This window comes from Amphichorda felina (genome assembly GCF_050947745.1).
Source record: "Amphichorda felina strain 45539 chromosome Unknown scaffold_1, whole genome shotgun sequence".
Taxonomy (NCBI): domain Eukaryota; kingdom Fungi; phylum Ascomycota; class Sordariomycetes; order Hypocreales; family Bionectriaceae; genus Amphichorda; species Amphichorda felina.
Genome location: NW_028145049.1, coordinates 2,422,459 through 2,442,142, shown reverse-complemented (window position 1 = coordinate 2,442,142; position 19,684 = coordinate 2,422,459). Strand labels below are relative to the sequence as shown.

Sequence of the window (19,684 nt, the reverse complement as noted above, 5' to 3'; positions counted from 1 at the left end):
GTTTGCGGGGAGCCTGGGGGAGGGCTTTGATTCGAGGAATTTTATCATGGAGATGATTCCGGCGTGTATGAATGGACCTTGGGATGTTGATAAATAGGGAGGACATGGAATGGCTAGAGGACATCTCATGACTTGCTGAGCAGCATCAACTCTTGATTTGCGCAACATACTGCCCTACTTCTTACTTCTACACCTATAACAGGTCATCATCATGAAGTCTGTCCAAGGATTCCGCGTTCTGGCCCTCGCGGCGCTGAGCATGGCCTCACCTACACCCTCGCTGAGCAAGAGGGCCGCAGCCGACGATGCCTGCAACATTGGATACTGCACGCAGAATGGCGGGTACGTTGAGGCAAACCTTCCTCCTCAGTCTGGGAGGTTAACTTAAGACTGACATGATGAGTGTAGAACTACCGGTGGTGCGGGTGGGGCGGAGACGACTGTCACCACGGTAGAGGAGCTCCAAGCAGCGGCCGGGGCTGAGGGCCCGGGCATCATCTTTGTCGAGGGGAGCATCATGGGCGGCGCGAGGGTGGACGTTTCGTCAGACAAGACCATCATCGGGAAGGCCGGTAGCTGTGGGTGCCCCTTTACCCCTTTCTCTTCGGGCCCCCCTTTTTTACCCCTAGCTGACCCCCCTCATCACAGCGCTGGAGGGCATCGGGTTCGAGGTGCGCGAGGTGTCCAACGTCATCATCCGCAACATGAAGATCGGCAAGGTGCCCGCGGACTACGGCGACGCGATCCGGCTGTACATGTCGACCAACGTGTGGGTGGACCACTGCGACCTGTACGGCGACCTGTCAGCCGGCAAGGACACGTACGACGGGCTGGTGGACCTGTCGCACGCGGCCGACTTTGTGACCATCTCGCACAGCTACCTGCATGACCACGTGGGACAACCCCCTCCCTTGATAATAATAAGTACTGAGAGGGGAGAGAGAGGAGAGATGCTGACTGTTCTTTCTTGCAGCACAAGGGCACGCTGGTCGGTCACTCGGACAGCAACGGCGACGAGGACATTGGCCATCTGCGCGTCACGTACGCCAACAACCACTTTGCCAACGTCTCGAGCCGCGGGCCGCTCCTGCGGTTCGGTACGGCGCACATTTTCAAGTACGAATACCCTCCAGTCCCTTGACCGTTACCCCCGAAGCCCCCCCCCCTCCCTCTCTCTCCAGCACTTGGTGGCTAACCTTCCCCCCTTGCGCAGCCAGTACTACGACTCGATGGACACGGGGGTCAACTCGCGGATGGGCGCGCAGGCGCTGGTGCAGTCGTCGGTGTTCGAGAACTGCGGCAAGAAGATGATCTACACCGAGTCGAGCGAGGAGGACGGGTACGCGGTGGCCATCGACGTGGTCCTGGGCGGGGAGAGCGCCAACACGGCGCCCGTGGGCAACCTGGACGAGGACAGCTTCCCGTACGAGTACTCGGTGCTGGGCTCGGGGAATGTAGCGGGGACGGTTCCGGGCGAGGCGGGGCAGATTCTCGACTTTTGATCTGGGGAGATGGACCCTAAAGCGTTGTACATATCATGATGGGGCTTGTTTGATGATGATGTAGTACATGATGAGTTTATTCATGGCGGCGGGGGAAGTGGGGAAGAACTACCAGTTTACCACTTGCCTTATCTCTTGGCCGACTTCCCCGCCACGTGCTTGATGTAAGGTACGGAATCTAGGAAGGTACGGGTTGCATACCTAGGTACTCCGCAAGTACCTGCTGGATTTCAAGTCCATCCAGTTATAACCAGCTCAGCAATTCCTCGACCAAAGCCATGTACGCAGACATCTCCAAGCCGGCGCCCCCGCTGCCGACGGCGCAGATCCAGAAGCTGCGACCCGGCGTGTCCTTGCTGCCCCCGCTTTCGCGGCGCGGCCATGGACCCGGGCTCATTGTCTTGACTGGAGCCTCACAGGATCCTCTGGCCTTCCACGAGGGTGTGCCCTCGCCGCTGGTCAAGTGGGCCGAGGAGGGATACACCGTCGTCCAGCTCGAGCCGTCGGCCTTTGAGGGGAGATCCGGCGAGGAGGCTCTCAAGGAAGCAGCAGCAGCCCTCGCCCAGACCGACAAGTGCGAGCCCAAGGACCGGATTGGTTTAGTTTGTATGTAAACGCACGTCCCTGCGAATACTGGGAAGACCTCTGACCCGGCTTCTAGCATATGCCCTAGATCTCTGGGGCAAGGCGGCGTCGGGCTTGGCTCAGGTGCCTAGCATCACTGCCGCCATCATATACACCGACGCAGCAACGTCCCAGGATCTCTCTCCAGCCCCAATCCCCACGTTACGTCACATTGCAGGGCAACGAGGGCAAGCCTCATCCGGGCTGGAAAACGTGAAGCAGTATTGCTACCCCCAGATGAAGAGTCACGACTTTGCCACCCCTGGGCATGACCACTTCCACTATATCACCGAGTCCCTCTCGCACACGAGGAGCCTTCAGTTCCTGAAGCCTCGCATGAACGGACCTTACTTTGATCTGGAGGCTATCTGGGACGAGCACACGTATTACGAGTTTGCCGACCGTTCTGTCGAGCACACCATGAGCACCATGGTCCAGGAACCATACGTCAACCACGTGCCTACAGTATGATGTCTCACTTCAAATACGGAGAAGGAAAGGCTCGCTGACATCAATCTCCAGCTAACCGGGGGCATTGGGAGGGAGAAGCTGTCGAGTTTCTACCGGAACAGTTTCATCTTCAGCAACTCTGCCGATGCGGAGCTGGAACTCATCAGCCGGACAATAGGCATTGATCGCGTCATCGACGAGTTCATCTTCAAGTTCACCCACGATCAACAGGTTGATTGGCTGTAAGTTGTGCACCTTGGCGGCATCGTGTCAACGCTGTGGCTGACGTACTTGCAGCCTGCCCGGTGTACCTCCCACCAACATCAAGGCCGAGATCCCCTTCACATCTGTCGTCAACATCCGCGGAGACCGGCTCTACCACGAACACATTTCCTGGGACCAGGGGACAGTCCTGCGGCAGCTGGGCCTCTTGCCCGAATACCTGCCGTTCCCCTATGCGCTCCCCGATGGTAGGGGAGCTGGTGCCGGTGGTTCGGGGTACGAGTATCGCGTGCCTGTGGCCGGGAAAGAGACAGCAGAAAAGATGAGGGATAGGAACAGTGTGCCGTCTAATGAGATGATCCAGTTTCGAGCACGGGAGGCGAGCACGGGTGATGGAGAGAGACTGTAAGTGGGAGTAATCAGGGGAAATGTAGAATTCAATCACCAGGTACGGCAACGTGGCACCGTCGGTTTGGGCGCTCATCACTGTACATATGGTGGCTACCAACCAGATAATTCTTCACTGCTTCTACAAAGTACGAGGTGCGCGTGAAGGGGTTTGCTGCCCAGTTGACTCGGATATTATTTTGGCCCATTCATCAGCGGCAGTTGGTTGCCATGGTGGAGCTCCGACCACCCTGGGCTCATAGCTCCTCGGGTCCCCAGGGAGCTCCCGCCCACCGCCAACCTCGACCCGCATTCCATCATCTTCACCCCTTCGCGTCCTAAAACGCTGCCCCAGCGGTGAGCGCTCCAGGTCCAGCATGTCCTCCATCGCGCGCTCCAGATCCGTCCGAAAGCCCACCGCTGCATCTACAGAATCCTCTGCCACCAAGGACGCAGATCGCCATGGCTCGCCCAGTCGCCTCCCCGTCAAGCCGCTCACGAGGTCCGCGTCATCGGCAACCGCCTCATCATCCTCCACCGCCTCCACCACCGGTCTGAAGCCATCACGAACTCGGACCATATCAGGCGCCCTTGGCCGCACGGCATCAACGAGGCAAACAGCAGAATCCGCCAAGAGGGACACCAGCAGCCGCTACCCGCCCTCAACCACGACCAGAGCTGCATCATCAGCCGCACGACCCAACTCGTCGGGCAGCGCTCAGCCACCAACCCAGACGAGGCGTGTCGCGACGCACACGCGTGCTAAGAGCACCACCACGCCGACGACCCTCAACCCTTCCACCGTGCTACGTCCGCCGTCACAGGGCGCCACTACTAACACTACTACCTCGACGCGCACCCGCACTGCCCACAACCGCAATGTATCCGTCGACCGAAGCGCACGACCCCCGGCCTCCTCCACTACAAGAGCGACCACAAAACCCACCACCGCCGCAGCACCGACACGCACACAGCAGCAGCAGCAGCAGCGGGAGCAGCAGCGGGAGCAACAACCCCCTAAGCTCCGACCGGCCTTCTCCACCCTGCAGCAGCACTACTCGCCCGCCAAGTCCCGCGACCCGAAACCCCTGACGTCGACGTACCTCGCCCCGCCGTCGCCCTCCAAGCTCCCCGCCAACATCGCCGCCTCGGCCGAGACGAGCAGGCTGCAGGCCGAGCTCCTGCAGCTGCACTTGCTGCACCGGGACGCGGCGGCCGTGGACACGCAGTGGCGCGCCAGCGCGAGGGACCGGCTTAAGGCGCGCTCCGCGCGGCTGGGGGACGCGACGGCCGAGGTCGCCGGCAGGGAGCGGCAGGGCCTGGAGAGGGAGAACGTGCTGGCCCTGCGGGGCTGGGGCGGCGGCGGCGGGCTGGAGGAGCGGATCCAGGCGCTGGACGCGGTGGTCAACGGCATGTGGGCGCTGAGCGAGCCGGGGGGCCGGTATGCCCGCATGGTGAGGCGGTTCGAGCGGTGGATGGACCAGGTGTGCGAGGTGGAGGAGGCCCGGAAGGACGGGACGTACATGCCGCAGGGGGGCCAGAGCCTCTTTGTCGGGGAGTTGGACACGGCGTGGAAGGACGACTGCTCGGGGATGATCAGGCGCCTGGACGGCTGGCGGAGACAGCTGCGCGGGATGGGGGAGTCTCCCGAGGACGCGGGGACCGAAAAGTCGAGCCTGAACCGGATGCTGGGGGGTTCCCGGGCGCTGGTCCACGACATGCTGGAGGAGCTGCACCTCATGGAGGAGATTGAGCGGGAGGCCCTCGCGAGGGAGGATCAGTGGATCGCCAGGATGAACAGGGATGATGATGGCGATGATACCCCCAGGGCTGGGGCAATTTGGCGTACTGTATAAGTAATAGATACCTAATGCCCTGGCTAGGCTTATTCACATGTGTTGGTAATGACGTATTTCGCATTTCTGTGGCGTTCTTGCACGGGGAAAATATAGAATAGGTGAATTGGAAAAAAAAGGGGGGGTAATCACCAATCTCTATAGACAGCGCAGAACAAACATGTGTGCCATACCACAAATATCAGAGGTCCACCCCATATAATAAAAAAAAAGGGGGTGCTGCGCTTCCTCACGACAGCAGCCGCTCCGTCCCCCCTTCCCTCCGCTCACAGCCGGCTACCCAGCCCGGAGACACCCCCGTCATAGGAACGCCCTCCGCGGGAAGCCCACGCCCTGGACAGCCGGCTCGTCGACGAACCAGCTGACGCGGTCGCCGCCGGCCTCGTTGACGAGGGCGCAGGGCAGGCCGTCGGCGGTGTCGAAGATCTGCTTCATGACGTCCTTCTTGCCGCCGCCGGTGGCGACAAAGGCGACGCGGACGGCGTGGGTGACGACGGGGAGGGTGAGGGTGATACGGCGGGGCGGGGGCTTGGGGGAGTCTTCGATGGGGGCGACCCAGGCGTCGGCCTCGCGCAGCAGCGGGTGGCCGGGGAAGAGGGAGCAGGTGTGGCCGTCGGGCCCGCAGCCGAGGAGGATGAGGTCGAAGATGGGCAGGCGGACCGAGTCGCGCGAGGCGAAGCTGCTGACGAGGGTCTTCTCGTACTGGTCGGCGAGCTCCTGGATGTCGTCGAGGTGGGCGACGTCGATGGGGTGGACGGTGGGTTTGGAGCCCTCGGGGATCTTGTCGAGCAGCTCAGCCTTGAGGAGGGCGTAGTTGGAATCCGGGTCGTCGAGTGGCACGGCGCGCTCGTCGGCGAAGAAGATCTCCCAGCGCGAGAAGTCGACGACGTCGCTGGGGCCCGAGGAGGGGGCGAGCAGGGCGGCAGCGAGAGTCTTGGGCAGGGAGCCGCCGGAGACGGCGACCTTGAAGACGCCGTGGCGGGTGAAGCCGGCCGACTGGCTCTGGATGATGTAGGAGCGCAGGGCCGGGGCCAGGGCGTCGACGCCGGGGAAGGCAAAGAGGCTGGGCTGCGTCTTAGGCATGCTGGCGCTGCGTTGCGAACGCATGGGGAGCGGCGGTTGTGGGTTGGATACGGGGCCTGGCCTGTCTTTCTGTCTGTCTGCTCGAGGCCCTGGATTGGAGGTGGAGGGTCGGTTGGGTGATTCTGATGTGGTTTCACCGCGGGTGGCCCCAGTGTATGCTGGCTCAATGTACGGCTGTTGTTTGGGGATGGAGGTTTCCAAGTTGGAGGGGTTGGGCTAAAAAAGAGCTGCTGGGTGTACATAGCTGGGCGATGACGGAGCAATGGCGGGCGGTTGCGGTGGATACGGAGCTATGGAGGGGTAAAGTTTGGAACGTGAACGCCTGCAGTGCCTCCACGACGTCAGTCGCCCACAATTCCAACGTGGCCAGAAGCAAATTCTGTCTCTGCAGCAGCGCACGATGGCTGCGCTTGGGGCGCCAGTAGGCCGTTGCAGCAGTGGAAAGCTCCCAAAGCAGACCCATCATATCTTGCAGAGCTTGTTTCACCAAGTTTCCCGACATTGCCATGGTCCGATTTGGCCGAGCTGCCATGTACGTATGTACCTTGCTCACCTCCTGGAATCAGACAATCAGACCACATGTGATTGTGAGATACGCGGGACAGGAGATGGAGAAATGGTAAAACAAAGGCCATCCCATCCATCCATCCCCGGAGATTATCGGTCTGGACGATTCTCCACCACCACCACCACCACCACCAGCAACCAGCAACCGGTTGTCTCAGATGAATGGTCAATGGAATTACACGCAGTTATTGGGAGGACTGGAGGAGCGGTGAGGTCATCTTGCCAAATGCCTAGTGCAAAGTAAACTCTCGAGAGTCCTCCGAGTCCTCTGGCGTAGCCGCCGTGATTGCGTGTTATTATCGTTTACACCGTCCGTAGCAAATGGTTACCGCCATTTGGGTTCGAAGCGCTTTCCCAAGGAAGCCCTCGGGCCGCGAGGCTCCCGATTTGCGCCTAATGCAAGGATTCGTTCCACAAGCGAAGCCGGTGCCGATTCTGTCGTGCCTACGAACACGGTCAACCGCCTGTTGAGAAATGCCATAATCCCGAGTCCCTCTGGCCGGTGGTTTCCCGTGACCAGATATTAATAACCCGCACATGATTGGCGCCTGTGACCGTTGGCCGTAGCATTTTGACCACTCAAAATGTACAAGCCTGAGCGGGCGTTCTTCCCCGAATACCCCAGTCGGCAGTGGCCCGCTGGGTGTTGAGCAGAAGGGTCCGGAGCTTTGGTCCGGGAGAGATTGGGTATTCGTGGCGTGTGCCCTGGTATGGAGCCCGAAGCTGGGCTCCCGACGCCTTAGTACTCTGGTGGTGGTGGTCAGTGGTGGACATTTTCGGGCGAGAGGCCTTTGGCGAGATGAATGCCAATGCTCCAATGCCCCAATGCCCCCAGAGACGGGAGCGATGGCGGATGTTCCAATGCGAGGATGACGAAACTGACGCGGATTGCGAGACCGCGCCATATCCATGTTGGATTGTCGATGACTGCCATGGGGGGTAAGTCGTCGCTGCGACAGGCCCCTCCTCCCCCTTCCCCTCCCCCTCCATTGACGTCGCAGTCGCCAATGGCAGGGGGGACCGAGCGGACGCTGAGTCGCTGACAACTGAGCAGCATGCTGCGCGGCCGCGACGGCGCGAAGTGAGCTGGAGGCTGGAGCCCCGCGTGCTCCGTGCAGTCCGTAGCTCCGTGCCTCAGGGCGGACGGACGCAAGGACAGTGCAGAAGCCAGAGTGGATGAGTGGGCGAGTGGATGAGGTGGATGATGGAGACAGGAGTGGATGAGGTGGGTGAGGTGGGTGAGGGTCGAGGGGAATACCAAGGTACTGCTGGGATTAGTGCTGCTGGGATGTGCTAGGATGCTGCTAGGGTGCTGCTAGGGGGGATCCATACTGAGCCAGGCAGATTCCAGATTGGTGCTGGCCGGCGGTGCCTGCCCGCGTCAGCCCGCTCCTGCCCATGGTTGGACCCTGCATTTCGCCCTGAGACCATCCAGTCCAGGCTGCCGCACCCTACCGCCCACTAAAAATCCCAGCAATCCTCGAGAATTCAGGGTCCAGTCCCCTACGTCTGACTATTAAGTTAGTGAGTACGTCCCCTACCGGCACTGCGCTGGGCCGGTGGAATAGAAAAGCACCCGTGGAGTCGTTGGACGACTGGGCTTGACTCTAGGTAGCAGACTAGCAGACCACCTATCAGACTAGCACTTCTAGCACTCTAGCATTCTTCCAGTGCGGAACCGCCATCGTCATTTCTGAGAACCACCACCATCAAATTCTGTCTTGCTTTCTTTTTTCTTCCCCGCGGCCTCTTCGCAAGGCCACCCTGACATTTGACACTTGACACTTGACACTTGACAACGGCTCCCTTTCGCCCCCCCCAGCACCAACTCTATCGCCACTCGGCCGCTTCCACGGGACACGTGCTCACCGTTGCCCTGCCAGGCTCGTCCTCCCTCCCTCGTTCCTCCGCTCCTCGGTGATTGGACCTGTCCACTGGCCCAACCCCAAGTCCGCATGGGTGGCAATCAAGGAACCAGGTCTTGGCCGACGTAAAAGAGACAAGGGCCTAAAATCCGACTCCCGTTGCTCCCTCGAACACAAACCTGACCCAGGAACACTCACCCCTGTGCAAGACTCTCTGACCCGACGGTCGGTTGGATCTTGGCCCGCTCACAGTTGCACTACCACATCCGGTATTGCGACTCTTAGCCATTTCCTCTCAGAACAACTCAGGACAAGAGGAGATTATTCGTGGGAATTCTCCCAGGGCCTCGCGCTGTGGCTCCTCACCAGAGCGCTACTCAAACCGCCATCATCAGCCTGACAGAGTTGCCCAAGGACTCCCCAGAGTCCGCAGACGCCACAGCATCCCGCTACGCCGTATCGCTCTCGCTTACCCACCGGCCCGTCTCCATTTAGTTCCCCCAAGGACATCATCCTCTTTGCCGGCGAATCTGGCATGATCTGTCCAAGTCTCGAGCAGACTGCTATCGCTTTCGTCACCTTCCCTGAACCAATTGTCGCCTCTCCTTGAGCCACAGAGTTTTTCCTTTGTATCCTACTGCTTCTTCGAGGCGAGATGGAAGAAATCGATGTGAACGAGCAACTGCTGACCCACCGGCTTCGGCTCACTGAGGACCTTACGGATCTCCCGTACGACCTGGTTCTCTATCTCGAGCGTGCCGTTGTCTATTCAGACTTGGGATACCCGGACCTTGCCGCTGGTGATGCATATCGGGCCCTCCTCCTGACCGATGAGGTCATTAATGAGGGCTTTGAGTATCACGAGCAGGCCCTAGAGGCTTTGCGGGACCATCTCGGCGCCGAAGCCCCGAACGTCCTCAAACACGGGGGTCTTTCGAAAGAGTGGCAGTATGAGCCGAATACTAACCCTGAAGGCGAGCAAGAGGCCCTGGAGAAGCTGGCCACCTTAGCATCGGTCAGGGCCTTTCAAATTCTGTCGCTCAGTCTGCTGTTGTGTGGTTGTCTCCGCAGCGCTGCTACATTTTGTGAGCGCGGCCTCCGAGCCACACCTGGCAACAAGGAGCTCCTCAATTGCAAGGGACACATCAAGACTTTTGCTCGGCGCAAGCTTGGCCGTGTCGACTATGAGATAGACGACCTCCCCGAACATGGTCTGGTGCGTCGGGAAGTCTACCCTTGGAACGACCATGAGCCCGATCGGTTCGACCCCGAGTCACTAAAGGCTCTCAATGATGACCTTTGCGAGATGGCCCCGAAATGCGAGATCCAAGTCGCTATCTTACCGATCCTTCTAGAAGGCGCTAGCGAGACGGATGAATACGACATCATCCCGACGTGCAAGCAGTTGGGTGTCTTTGCTAAGGAAGACATTGCGCCTGGGGAGGCGGTGCTCAGGGAATACTCACTCCTGACGGCGAACAACCGGCTCAAGGATTCTGTTTGCGATGCCTGCAGTTGCGATCTCCCGCCGCTCGGCAGTGAACAGGAGCCTGTCAACTGTGACGAGTGCTATGACACGGTGTTCTGCAGCCAGGATTGCCACGATCGGGCCCAGGAACGATACCATCCTGCTGTGTGCGAGAAGGACGTGGATGCTATTGCCAAGGATCCGAGCGCGATCGAATCAGACGAAACCCTCTACCTTCTGCTCCTGGCCCGTGTGCTCGCCCTCGCCTCCCACCAAGAGGTGCACCCCCTCGACGTTCGCGAAGTCAAGTTTATCTGGGGCGACTTTGTCCCCACGCGGACCAACGACATCGACCCCTCCCCGAACGCGGGCCCTCCACCTGAATGGACTCTGCCATTCTCTTTCAAATACAACATTGAGACGCCGCTCCACATGCTCGAAAAGATGGATGTGGATATCTTTGCGACCTTGGCCAACCACGACTTGTGGGTTCTGAATACACTGTACGCCAAATTCCGAGGCACGGCCTCTGCTCGGAAGAGCCTCCGCGACGGACGACCAGATGTCGCCGCTGTCCATCCATACTGGTGCCTGGCCAACCATGACTGCGATCCCAATGTCACTTGGGACTGGGGCGGCCGGATGGTGTTATGGGCAAGAGAGAAGCGCGTTGCGGATGGCAGGACCGGCGGAATCAAGAAGGGAGAAGAGATCCTGAATCATTATTGTGACATCAACCTGCCCGTCCACCAGCGCCGTGAATGGGCCCGAGGCAGTCTCGGTGGATGGTGCATGTGCAAGCGATGCCGATCCGAGGCCGCTGCGGCCGAGAAGAACTAGCCAGCGCGCACACAAAGGGGGGTGGTTTTCCTGTCTTGCCAGAGAGACCAGGGCACCCACGAGTTTTCATGACATGCTATGGATCCAGTCGTTCCAGACTTCCCCCACTACCAATATTGGCCATTTCGCCCGATTGGATAAAGAGCCGAATTTTTAAAATCATAAACCGTTTACCATATATATATATATATATATATATTCTACCTAGGGGGAGGGCCCAGTTTTCGATGGCTGGTCTAACAGCGCCTGGCAAGCGATGTTTGCGCTGTGACGGCCGTTTGAACTAAGCTGTCATCGTGTCGGCTTCCTCTAACACCCTTTGGCAGAGATATTTCAATGCCGACATTCAATCAACGGCCATTTGGGGGGGCGGGGGGCGGGGGGCGGTGGGCGGTGGGCGGTTATAAGACCTTGCAATTCTACTGACCGCCGTCAAGGCCTTTAAGTCTATCAGGGCTTTCGAGACCATTGGGCCTCTCAAGACGGTCTTATCTTCTACGGTGGCTTACGTACCTGCTCCCCTTACTATAGTGATAGGGTTGGAGCGGTGGACCCGACCCGTAGTCGTTGGCTGACGACCACAGGGGCACAACGGGGATCAGCATAGAATACGTAGTCAGATAGGAACCGTAAAAGGTAGCGTCTTATTGATGCGCTGGGACTTGCTTCTCTGCCGTCTCTTTGGTGAAAGCAGCCCTCGCAATCTTAAACTGTGTTGGTTTCCCTAGATGTTGAGAGCAACGTCTTATTTACATACGTACAGGCACTGAATCTTTGGCGTTGACCTAAAAGTGGACTTTGTACTGTTCTAGTCATGTATTCTCGTGTTTTTACCACCGTACCTTCTAGGTAGTCTATCGCACTTCGCTCTATTTTCGTTGCACCAATCCAACAATATCGTTACTCCTGGGGCCCACGCTTGAGGCCCTTGACCAGGAGACTCTCGCCAGTCATGGCCTCGGGCTGGGGGAGCCCCATGGCTGCCAGCACCGTCGGCGCGACGTCGCCCAGCACACCCTCCGTCGTCTTCTTGAGACCCCAGCCCTCGGGCGCGTTGGCCATGATGAAGGGGACCTTGTTGGTCGTGTGGCTCGTCTTGGGCTTGCCGTCGGCAAACTTCATCTCCTCAGCATTGCCATGGTCGGCAGTAATGAACAGGACGTAGCCCTCCTTCTTGCACCCTTCGTAGATCTTGGCAATGGCCCTGTCGCACGCCTCGACGGCCGTGATGGCCGCGTCGTACTAGATCCCCGTGTCAGCCCACATACTTGATAGAGAATACGAAAATAGGACATGTACGTACCACTCCCGTGTGGCCAACCATGTCGGGGGCAGCCAGGTTCTATCGCGAAGTCAGCAATGCATACTTCCAAACAGCGTATCTGCTCAATATCACAGAGGGTAGAAACAGGAACCTGGGGCTGTACTTACACACATGACAAATGGGAACTTGTGCTCGGCCATGCGCTTGTTGACCTGGTTCGCAACACCATCCTGGGACATCTCGGGGGCCTGATCGTAGGTGGCGACAGACTTGTTGGACGGCACGAGATCCTGCGACATGTCTCGCGTCTCCAGATGGAACGCCTTCTCCACTCCGCCGTTGAAGAAGAAAGTGACATGGGCGTACTTCTCCGTCTCGGCGACGTGGACCTGCTCCACGTTCTGCTTCCCGAGCCACTCAGCCAGCACATCGTCCATCGCCTGCGGCTTGGAGACGATGGGGAAGGGGTAGTCCGCCTTGTACTGGGTCATGGTGACAATGTAGAGCTTGGGGTAGGGGAAGTCGGGGAGGACGGATCGGTCCACGTCGCCCAGGACCTGGGTGATCTGGCGGACACGGTCTGGGGTCTAGATTTAGCGGGAGCTCCAGTGCACATGTCATGTCGCAGGGTCACTCACCAGAGCGGTAGTTGAAAAAGAGGAGAGTATCGTCATCCTTGAGCCTGCGCTCATCGCCACCGACAATGATGGGCTTGAGGAACTCGTCGGCGTCCTTGGGCCCACCCTTGGCATAGACGTCCTTGATGGCTTGCACGGGGTCGTCGGCCGGCGTGCCCTCTCCCAGAACCATGCCCTTCAGCGCGATCTCACAGCGCTCCCAGCGCTTGTCGCGGTCCATGGCATAGTAGCGGCCGACAATGGTGGCGATCTCGCCGATGCCAATCTCCTTGATGGTGTCCAGGAGCTCCTGCATGTAGTCGGCACCGCTCTTGGGGTCGGTATCACGGCCGTCGCCGAAGAAGTGGATGAAGACCTTGGGGACGCCAATCTCCTTGGCAAGACGCAGGAGAGCATAGAGATGCGTCTGCTTGGAGTGGACACCACCATGGCTGACCAGGCCGGCGAGGTGAAGGCGGCCATTGCCATTCTTTGCGCGCTTGAAGGTGTCGACAAGCACGTCGTTCTTGCCGAGCTCTCCCTTCTTGATGGTCTGGTCTGCGTGGGGGTCAGTAAACCTGCTGGGGCGTCGTGGACAGCTTGCTCTTGCGTGCACTGACCGATTCGCACGACGTCCTGGTAGACCACCCTGCCAGCGCCAATGTTGAGATGGCCGACCTCGGAGTTGCCCATCAGACCCTCGGGAAGGCCGACAGCAGTGGAGGACGCCTCAAGCTTGGTGTACCTGTCGTCGACCTTGGCGAAGCCGTCCATGACAGGGCAATTGGCGTTGGTGATGGCGTCACCATCCTTGGGCGACTGCTCGCCAGGGACGCCCCACCCGTCGATGACGACTGGTCTTGTCAGCGAGGGAAACCCGAAGTGAGGCTGCAGCAGCTGTTACTCACCGAGGCACGCGTTGGTCTCAGTCTTGGTCATCTTGCCCTTCTGTTGTCGATGTGTGTTTGATGTTGTTGCTGAAGAGCGATGCAATGAATGAAGTCGGAAATATGTGAGGTTATTAATGTACTGCTCGCCTGCTTTGGGGCTTGGAGCTAGGTCTGCTCTGGTGGGGTGAGGAGGGGAAGTCTATTTTAAATAGGTGCTGGCATTGAGTGGGCAGCCTGACATTGGGCCACCTAATGCGCCTTTTTCATGGCGCCGAGGCGCAGAGCTTAATCACAGAGACTGGTGGGCAGAAGAGGTCTGTATATAAATTTAATGAGGAAAACAAGAACTTGTTCGAAAAGGCGAAAGGCAAAGACTGTACGGAGGAGACAAAGATGTGTTGTGTTGTACTCCGTACTTACTTCTCTATGGCCTGACCAGGTCCGAACCCACCCGGCGTTTAAATATGTACGTACTAACTAGTACTCAGTACTACTTCGGTATCCAACGCTTTGTTCCTGCCGCCAGGGACCCTTTGACACCTGCCTTGCCCAATCTGCCTCGGTCTGGTAGCTTAGAGGTAGAAGAAGCTTCTACTATTACTAGGTAGGTAGGTAACAAACACACACAACAGGGTGATAGATAGTACAGTTGCTGCCAAAAGTGGCCTGGAGGGACTGGATCTCTTCCCCGTATGATTGCGTTGACTGGAACCTCGTAGCGATAATCAATTCTGGGTTCCCTAGATGCCCCTGGTCGTTGGGGGAGGGGGGGGGGCAAGCCAGACTCGTGTAGCAAGGAAAAGGTTTTGGTGATATAGCGGATAATCAGGGCTCTATGAACTAGGCATCGCTCGACTCGCTTGGAGACACAACTCCGATCCAACTACCTACCCAGGTAACCACGGACAGCAACATCCCCCTACTCACTTAGACCCAGGAAGAGGCCGCGGTCCAACAATCTGCCTCCTGCCAGCACCGATGCCCGTGCCCCCTTTATTCTGGCTGTCACCACCCGTGAACCCGCTCCACTGGCTCACATCCCAGCGCCCGTCGATCCCCCCACCAATGCCGTCGACGCCATCACCGCCACGCGCCGCCGCGGCCGTCTCCTTCTGCGCCTCCTCCCACTCGCGCTGGCGCTCGCGCTCCATCTCCATCTCGCGCTCGAGGAGCGACTTGGACGCCAAGCCGCCCGCCTTGGTCTTGGTCTGGCTCTGGACGCGCCGGCGGTCCTCGGCGTCCTGCTCCGCCGTCCCGGCGAGCTCACGCGAGTACGTCTGCTGGGGCGCTGCCGGGGCGGGCGCTGGGTTGGAGGCCAGGTACCGGTCCGTTCGGTTCTGCGGTGCCCTCGGGGGCGATACGTACTTTGCGGGGTCTGGCAGCGGGCGACCACCACCGTTGGGGCTCTTAACCTTGGGCGTCGTGATCGGCTCGGGCAGGGGGCGCGGCGAACGAGTGGGGAGTGGAGGAGACGATACCGGCTCGGGGGTTTCCTCCCTGATCTTGTCTTGGTGATGAGTCCATTGCGTGTGCAGGAACTCACGCTCGCCCTTCACGTACGAGTCCTGACGGCTTGGCTCTCCTGCGGCGCGGCTCCTAGATCTGGCCCGCGCCTTGGCATCGTCGTTGACTGGCGCAGGGCGCCTCTCTCTGCCTTGCCGCTCCCGCTCGTATTCGGCCTCGCGCTGCCGGGCTAGCTCGAGCTCCTTCTCAAGTTCCTGAACCCTGTTACGGTACCCGCCGTCGTTGTCGCCGCTCTTCTCTTGCTCGGCTTGGTACTGGCTGAGGAACTGCCCACGGAGCTTCACATCGCTGTGACTACGAGTGCCGCGTTGCTCAGCCTCCAGTCGTTTTTCGGCGGCCTCTTCTTCTTTGCGACGCCGCTCTTCCGTGAGCTTCCACTGCCGTTCTTCTTCCTCCCATTTCCGCTTTTCTTCCTCCGCTTTGCGCCGTTCCTCTTCTCTCAGCCGTCGGGTTTCTGCCTCCCACCTACGTTCTTCCTCCAGCCGGGCACGTTCCTCCTCGGCCTCCAGCTCGGCTTGCCGGCGCCTCTCCTCCTCCTCCTTGGCGGCCTGCCTCTGGCGCTGCTCCTCGGCCTCCTTCTCCTTGCGCATACGCTCCTTCTCCGCCAGGCTCGGGACCTTGGGCGCAGAGGTGGTGATCTGCCTCCGCGCGCCAAACGCAATCCCCAGGTTCCCCTGGCTGGCGCCGCCCATGTAGCCGTACTGGGCAATGTTCCACGCCGGCGACGTCGAGCCCTCGTGCGCCTTCTTGCTCCAGCTACTGACCGGGCCGGGGGACTCGGGGCCGCTCGTCGGGCTCTTGGCGGGGCTGCGCCGCCCGGATCCCGAATCGCCGGTTCGGTGAGGGAAGACGGGCCTAGATCCGCCGTATGACGACGACGTGTTGCTGGTGACGGATATGCCGCGGTTGCGCGCCGGGGTTGCGGGCCCGGTGCCCTGGGGGGTGACAACCCCGGCTCGGGTCTTGGGACCGATGACGGCGGGGAACCTGCTCGGGTTGACGGCGTTGGCGGCGCGGCTGAATGCTCCGAGACATTGGAGGACCTGGGCGGGGTCCTTTTGCTCGTAGAGGTCGACGGTGAGGAAGGTGTCGTGCTGGTGGAGGTTTAGGGGCGGGGCCTGGCACGCGCGCAGGAAGATGGAGATGTTCTCCATCTGGACGAAGGGCATGGCAGATCGCTTGAACTTGACGCCGGGCGGGGGGATCGCAAGATTGACGAGCCTGGCCACGGCTGTTAGTAAACACACATCTACAGCCCAGCTACAGCGACAGAGACTCACTTGCAGAGGGCAACTCCATCCTTGAGCCCCTCGAGGAGGTCGGGTGACGGTAGCTTCTCGCCGAGGACATCCTCGATCCACGACCGCGCCTCGTTGGCAGCGGCGGGTGTGAACTTGTCGAGGCGCACTTTGCGCAGGTCTTTATCCAAGGACGAGACCGACGCCATGATGGGCCTATCTTGTCATTCAGCGGGTGGGCGAGGTCAGGGTGTGCTTCTCAATGGGCTCGGTGCTGAGGAGGTTGGCTGTTGGCTTGAGTCGGCAGCCGGTGTGTTGGGCTGGCAACAGGTCGATCGGAATGCTGTCGCGGGGTTGAAACGGTCTTTGACTGCGCTGGTATGTGGCGCATAACAGGTCCCAGGCACTTTGAATTTTAGAGGCGGTAGTTCGACGTAGGACGGGGTAGTAAGTAATTGGAGAGGACGAGTCGAGGAGAGAGACGAGATTGGAGGAGTAAAGGATCCAGGTTGAATTGCTCACGCATCAGCCTGAAAGACGTCGGGGTTGCGACCCGCCAGTAGCCCTCCAGTGGCACCCCACCAACTCGCCAAATCCCCAGGGGCGCAAGCCAATGACGTGGGTTGGGGTGGCTGGTGCAGACACCTCCCAGACACTGTGGCGTCTGCACTCGAGAAAATGTGTGGCGCACCACCTTACTGCCACCGCATCCTGACTTCATCGATAGCACGGATACCGTCCTCGTCGATAGAAAAATCCTACCCACCTCGCATCCTCCCCATGTCCTCTCCTCCCACAACGTGCCGTGGAGGGCCATCGCATTCATGACGACAAAGCCCCCAGGTCTCATCGCGCAAGCATGGCACAGGTGGAAAGCTCTCCGCCTGCCCTGGCGCCGACATTTCCTCGCCGGTATGTTCACTCTTCCTCCTCCAACCAGACCATGTTCCATCACCTTCCGTGTATCTATCCCTGCTGACATCAACCCCCCCGCCCCTTTTCTCCAGGCGTTGACCTCAACGGCAACACCTACTGGGAGTTCCGCATCGCCGGCACGGCCGCAACCGAACGCCTGCGCCGCATCGTCAAGTACCCGCGCTCGACGCACTACTCCGACGTGCGCATCAGCCCGCAGTGGCACCAGTGGCTGCGGTACACGCGCCAGGACCCGCCCTCGGTCGCCGAGCAGCGCCAGGACCTCGTGCGCCAGGCCCGCATGAAGCAGCTCGCCGCCGCGGCCGACGCCCGCTGGGAGGCCAAGCCGCGTCTGACAGACGCCCCCGGGGCGGCGACGGGCCAGCCGGTGCCGTCGCTCGAGGGGGCCGGGATGGCGGGTCCTGGCCAGTCCAAGAGCGATGGGAAGAGCGCGGCGGCCCAGGGCTCACCGACCGAGAGCCATAGCAAGCAGGCGGATCAGGATCCATGGGGCCAAGCCAAAGCTCGGGGCCCGAGTGAGAAGTGGCAGCCGGAAGCGTGGGCTCCAACACCAAGCAAGAAATGAGAGATGTATCATTAGCGTGTACATTATGGCCCGATAGACGGGCGTCTTTTTGTGTGGCACGGCTCCCTATGCATGCCTACCTGTACAATATACCTACTACAGCCCAACCGGTGAACAAACAGTCCAACATTACCATTGCCCAGGGGGAATCATTGTCCCAAATAAACCGTTACCCGTGACCACCCAATAACGCCAACACGCTTGGAAAGCTTGATACCAACGCCGTCATTGCTCATGTCGCGCTGAAATTGGTCTACGTCTCCGCCTCAGCTGTTGCCTCCAGCGCTCCAAGCAACAGCCGCAGCCGATCGGCAGAGTTGCTCAGCACCTCTTGTGCTAGCACGTCGCCGGGGTCCGTCTTGCCTCGGCCCGTCCTCTTCTTCTTCGTCTTTGTCTCTCGGGCCGCGATGCCTTTTTCCACAGCGCCCACAAAGTCGTCGGTATAAGTAATCGAATCGCACTTCCAGAGCAGCTGTATCGCGCTCTCGACCACTAGAGACAGTTTGGCATTGTCCTCAATGGCAGCCGTGTTCGCCGGGTGCATGACGAAGCACTTTTCCAGCATGAGGCTTGACAAAGATCCAATGGCCTCGCCATCGGGGTCGACCTTCCTAGGGTCTTTGTGTGATGCAGGCAGCAGCAGGCGAAAGAGCTCCTTGAGGATGGTAACATGGGTCTCGGGCAGCAGAGGGTTCGTCCGTTGTGAGACAAACAGGGAGAAGAGCTCAAGAGGCAGCAGCTTGATTGCCGCGGAGAATTCATCGTACAGTTCGTGAAGCTCTCGGGGTTGGCTTAGCGTGTAAGTGGCAAGCGACAGGAGCTTGAACAGTCGCAACCGAAGGTGGATGGATTCGACTAGCCCCGGGTGCGACGACCCAAATGACGTCTTTTTCCTCTGGTCCCGGGGTTTCTGCGGGGTCGGAGGCTCCGAGGCGCCGGACGAGATGGAGTCGTCGTCGAAGTAGTCGCCAAACTTGTCATTCTCCAGGTCCAGAGCCTCGCGCTTGCGCTTCTTGGACTCCTTCTTGCGGCCCCGCGGCTCCTTGTCGAAAATCTCCCGGAATGACGTCGACGAGATGCTGCCGCCGTCGGCGAGGAGAGCCTTGATGATGACTTTGAAGCTGCCCCGCCGGCCGCTCTGCTGATCCATGTACATGGATATGATGGATTCTCCCCTTGACGTCAGGGGCGCGTCTCCGGCATCGCCCTGTGCCTGATGCGCCTCCAGGTCGAGCCGTTCCCGCTCGTTCCAGTCCGACTCCAGCACATCTAGCATGAACTCCAGCCAGACTTTCCAGTACCGCCAGCGGTGGGGGTACAGGGTGCTGCAGTTAAATGCCCAGCCCAGGGTGGACCAGAAATCCTGCCCCCTGTTCCACAGGCTTCCCTGGTTGGCAAGCCTGCCCGAGAGGCGGTCCTCGTCGCGGTCTTCGTCGCCTTCAGAAGCATCGCTATTGTTCCCGTGGATGTGATACTCACCGCGGCGGTTCCAGCGAGCCGTGTGGTGGAACTGGAAGGCGGTGCGGAAGTCGGCGTTGAGGGGCCCGACGAGGGCGAGGAGGTTGCGCAGGTAGTCGAGGGCCTGGGAGGGGACGTCGAGGTAGTCGGGCTTGTCGACGCGGGTCGTGTGAAGAGGATGGATGGTGAGTGTGGTGAGGAGGGAGAGGTGGCTAGCGGGGGGGACAGGCGCGGGCTTAGCGATGCTTATCCCCCGTCGCGAAGTGCCGGCGCCGAGGACGCTGTTGAGGAGGTTGATGGCGCAGCTATCTAAACAAGACTCATGGTC

The 19,684-nt window shown here is 59.8% G+C and overlaps 8 protein-coding genes across 8 annotated transcripts; 4 read left to right on the top strand and 4 right to left on the bottom strand.

Annotated features, from left to right (window-relative positions):
• Nucleotides 1-211: 211 nt before the first annotated feature.
• ACO1O0_000796 (pectin lyase fold/virulence factor) lies at nt 212-1,502 on the top strand (the record flags this gene model as incomplete). Its single annotated transcript, XM_083190292.1, has 5 exons — nt 212-342; nt 409-578; nt 649-893; nt 974-1,116; nt 1,214-1,502. The coding sequence occupies 5 exons, from the start codon at nt 212-214 to the stop codon at nt 1,500-1,502; spliced, it is 978 nt and encodes a 325-aa protein (XP_083054151.1).
• Nucleotides 1,503-1,780: 278 nt separating this feature from the next.
• Nucleotides 1,781-5,041, top strand: ACO1O0_000795 (uncharacterized protein; the record flags this gene model as incomplete). Its single annotated transcript, XM_083190291.1, has 6 exons — nt 1,781-2,108; nt 2,164-2,591; nt 2,649-2,818; nt 2,874-3,203; nt 3,465-3,542; nt 3,586-5,041. 6 exons carry the CDS (start codon nt 1,781-1,783, stop codon nt 5,039-5,041), a joined length of 2,790 nt encoding a protein of 929 aa, XP_083054150.1.
• A 300-nt stretch (nt 5,042-5,341) lies between these two features.
• SOL1 (glucosamine-6-phosphate isomerases/6-phosphogluconolactonase-domain-containing protein) lies at nt 5,342-6,148 on the bottom strand (the record flags this gene model as incomplete). Its single annotated transcript, XM_083190290.1, has 1 exon — nt 5,342-6,148. One exon carries the CDS (start codon nt 6,146-6,148, stop codon nt 5,342-5,344), a length of 807 nt encoding a protein of 268 aa, XP_083054149.1.
• A 3,063-nt stretch (nt 6,149-9,211) lies between these two features.
• Nucleotides 9,212-10,864, top strand: ACO1O0_000793 (uncharacterized protein; the record flags this gene model as incomplete). Its single annotated transcript, XM_083190289.1, has 1 exon — nt 9,212-10,864. One exon carries the CDS (start codon nt 9,212-9,214, stop codon nt 10,862-10,864), a length of 1,653 nt encoding a protein of 550 aa, XP_083054148.1.
• Nucleotides 10,865-11,764: 900 nt separating this feature from the next.
• On the bottom strand, nt 11,765-13,684 carry ACO1O0_000792 (2,3-bisphosphoglycerate-independent phosphoglycerate mutase; the record flags this gene model as incomplete). The annotated part of the gene is made up of 6 exons (XM_083190288.1): nt 11,765-12,106; nt 12,168-12,206; nt 12,296-12,708; nt 12,767-13,303; nt 13,366-13,599; nt 13,654-13,684. 6 exons carry the CDS (start codon nt 13,682-13,684, stop codon nt 11,765-11,767), a joined length of 1,596 nt encoding a protein of 531 aa, XP_083054147.1.
• An 874-nt stretch (nt 13,685-14,558) lies between these two features.
• On the bottom strand, nt 14,559-16,606 carry SCP1 (uncharacterized protein; the record flags this gene model as incomplete). Its single annotated transcript, XM_083190287.1, has 2 exons — nt 14,559-16,380; nt 16,440-16,606. The coding sequence occupies 2 exons, from the start codon at nt 16,604-16,606 to the stop codon at nt 14,559-14,561; spliced, it is 1,989 nt and encodes a 662-aa protein (XP_083054146.1).
• A 734-nt stretch (nt 16,607-17,340) lies between these two features.
• Nucleotides 17,341-17,898, top strand: ACO1O0_000790 (uncharacterized protein; the record flags this gene model as incomplete). The annotated part of the gene is made up of 2 exons (XM_083190286.1): nt 17,341-17,359; nt 17,405-17,898. 2 exons carry the CDS (start codon nt 17,341-17,343, stop codon nt 17,896-17,898), a joined length of 513 nt encoding a protein of 170 aa, XP_083054145.1.
• A 253-nt stretch (nt 17,899-18,151) lies between these two features.
• ACO1O0_000789 (uncharacterized protein) lies at nt 18,152-19,680 on the bottom strand (the record flags this gene model as incomplete). The annotated part of the gene is given in 2 exon segments (XM_083190285.1): nt 18,152-19,665; nt 19,677-19,680. 2 exon segments carry the CDS (start codon nt 19,678-19,680, stop codon nt 18,152-18,154), a joined length of 1,518 nt encoding a protein of 505 aa, XP_083054144.1.
• Nucleotides 19,681-19,684: the final 4 nt, after the last annotated feature.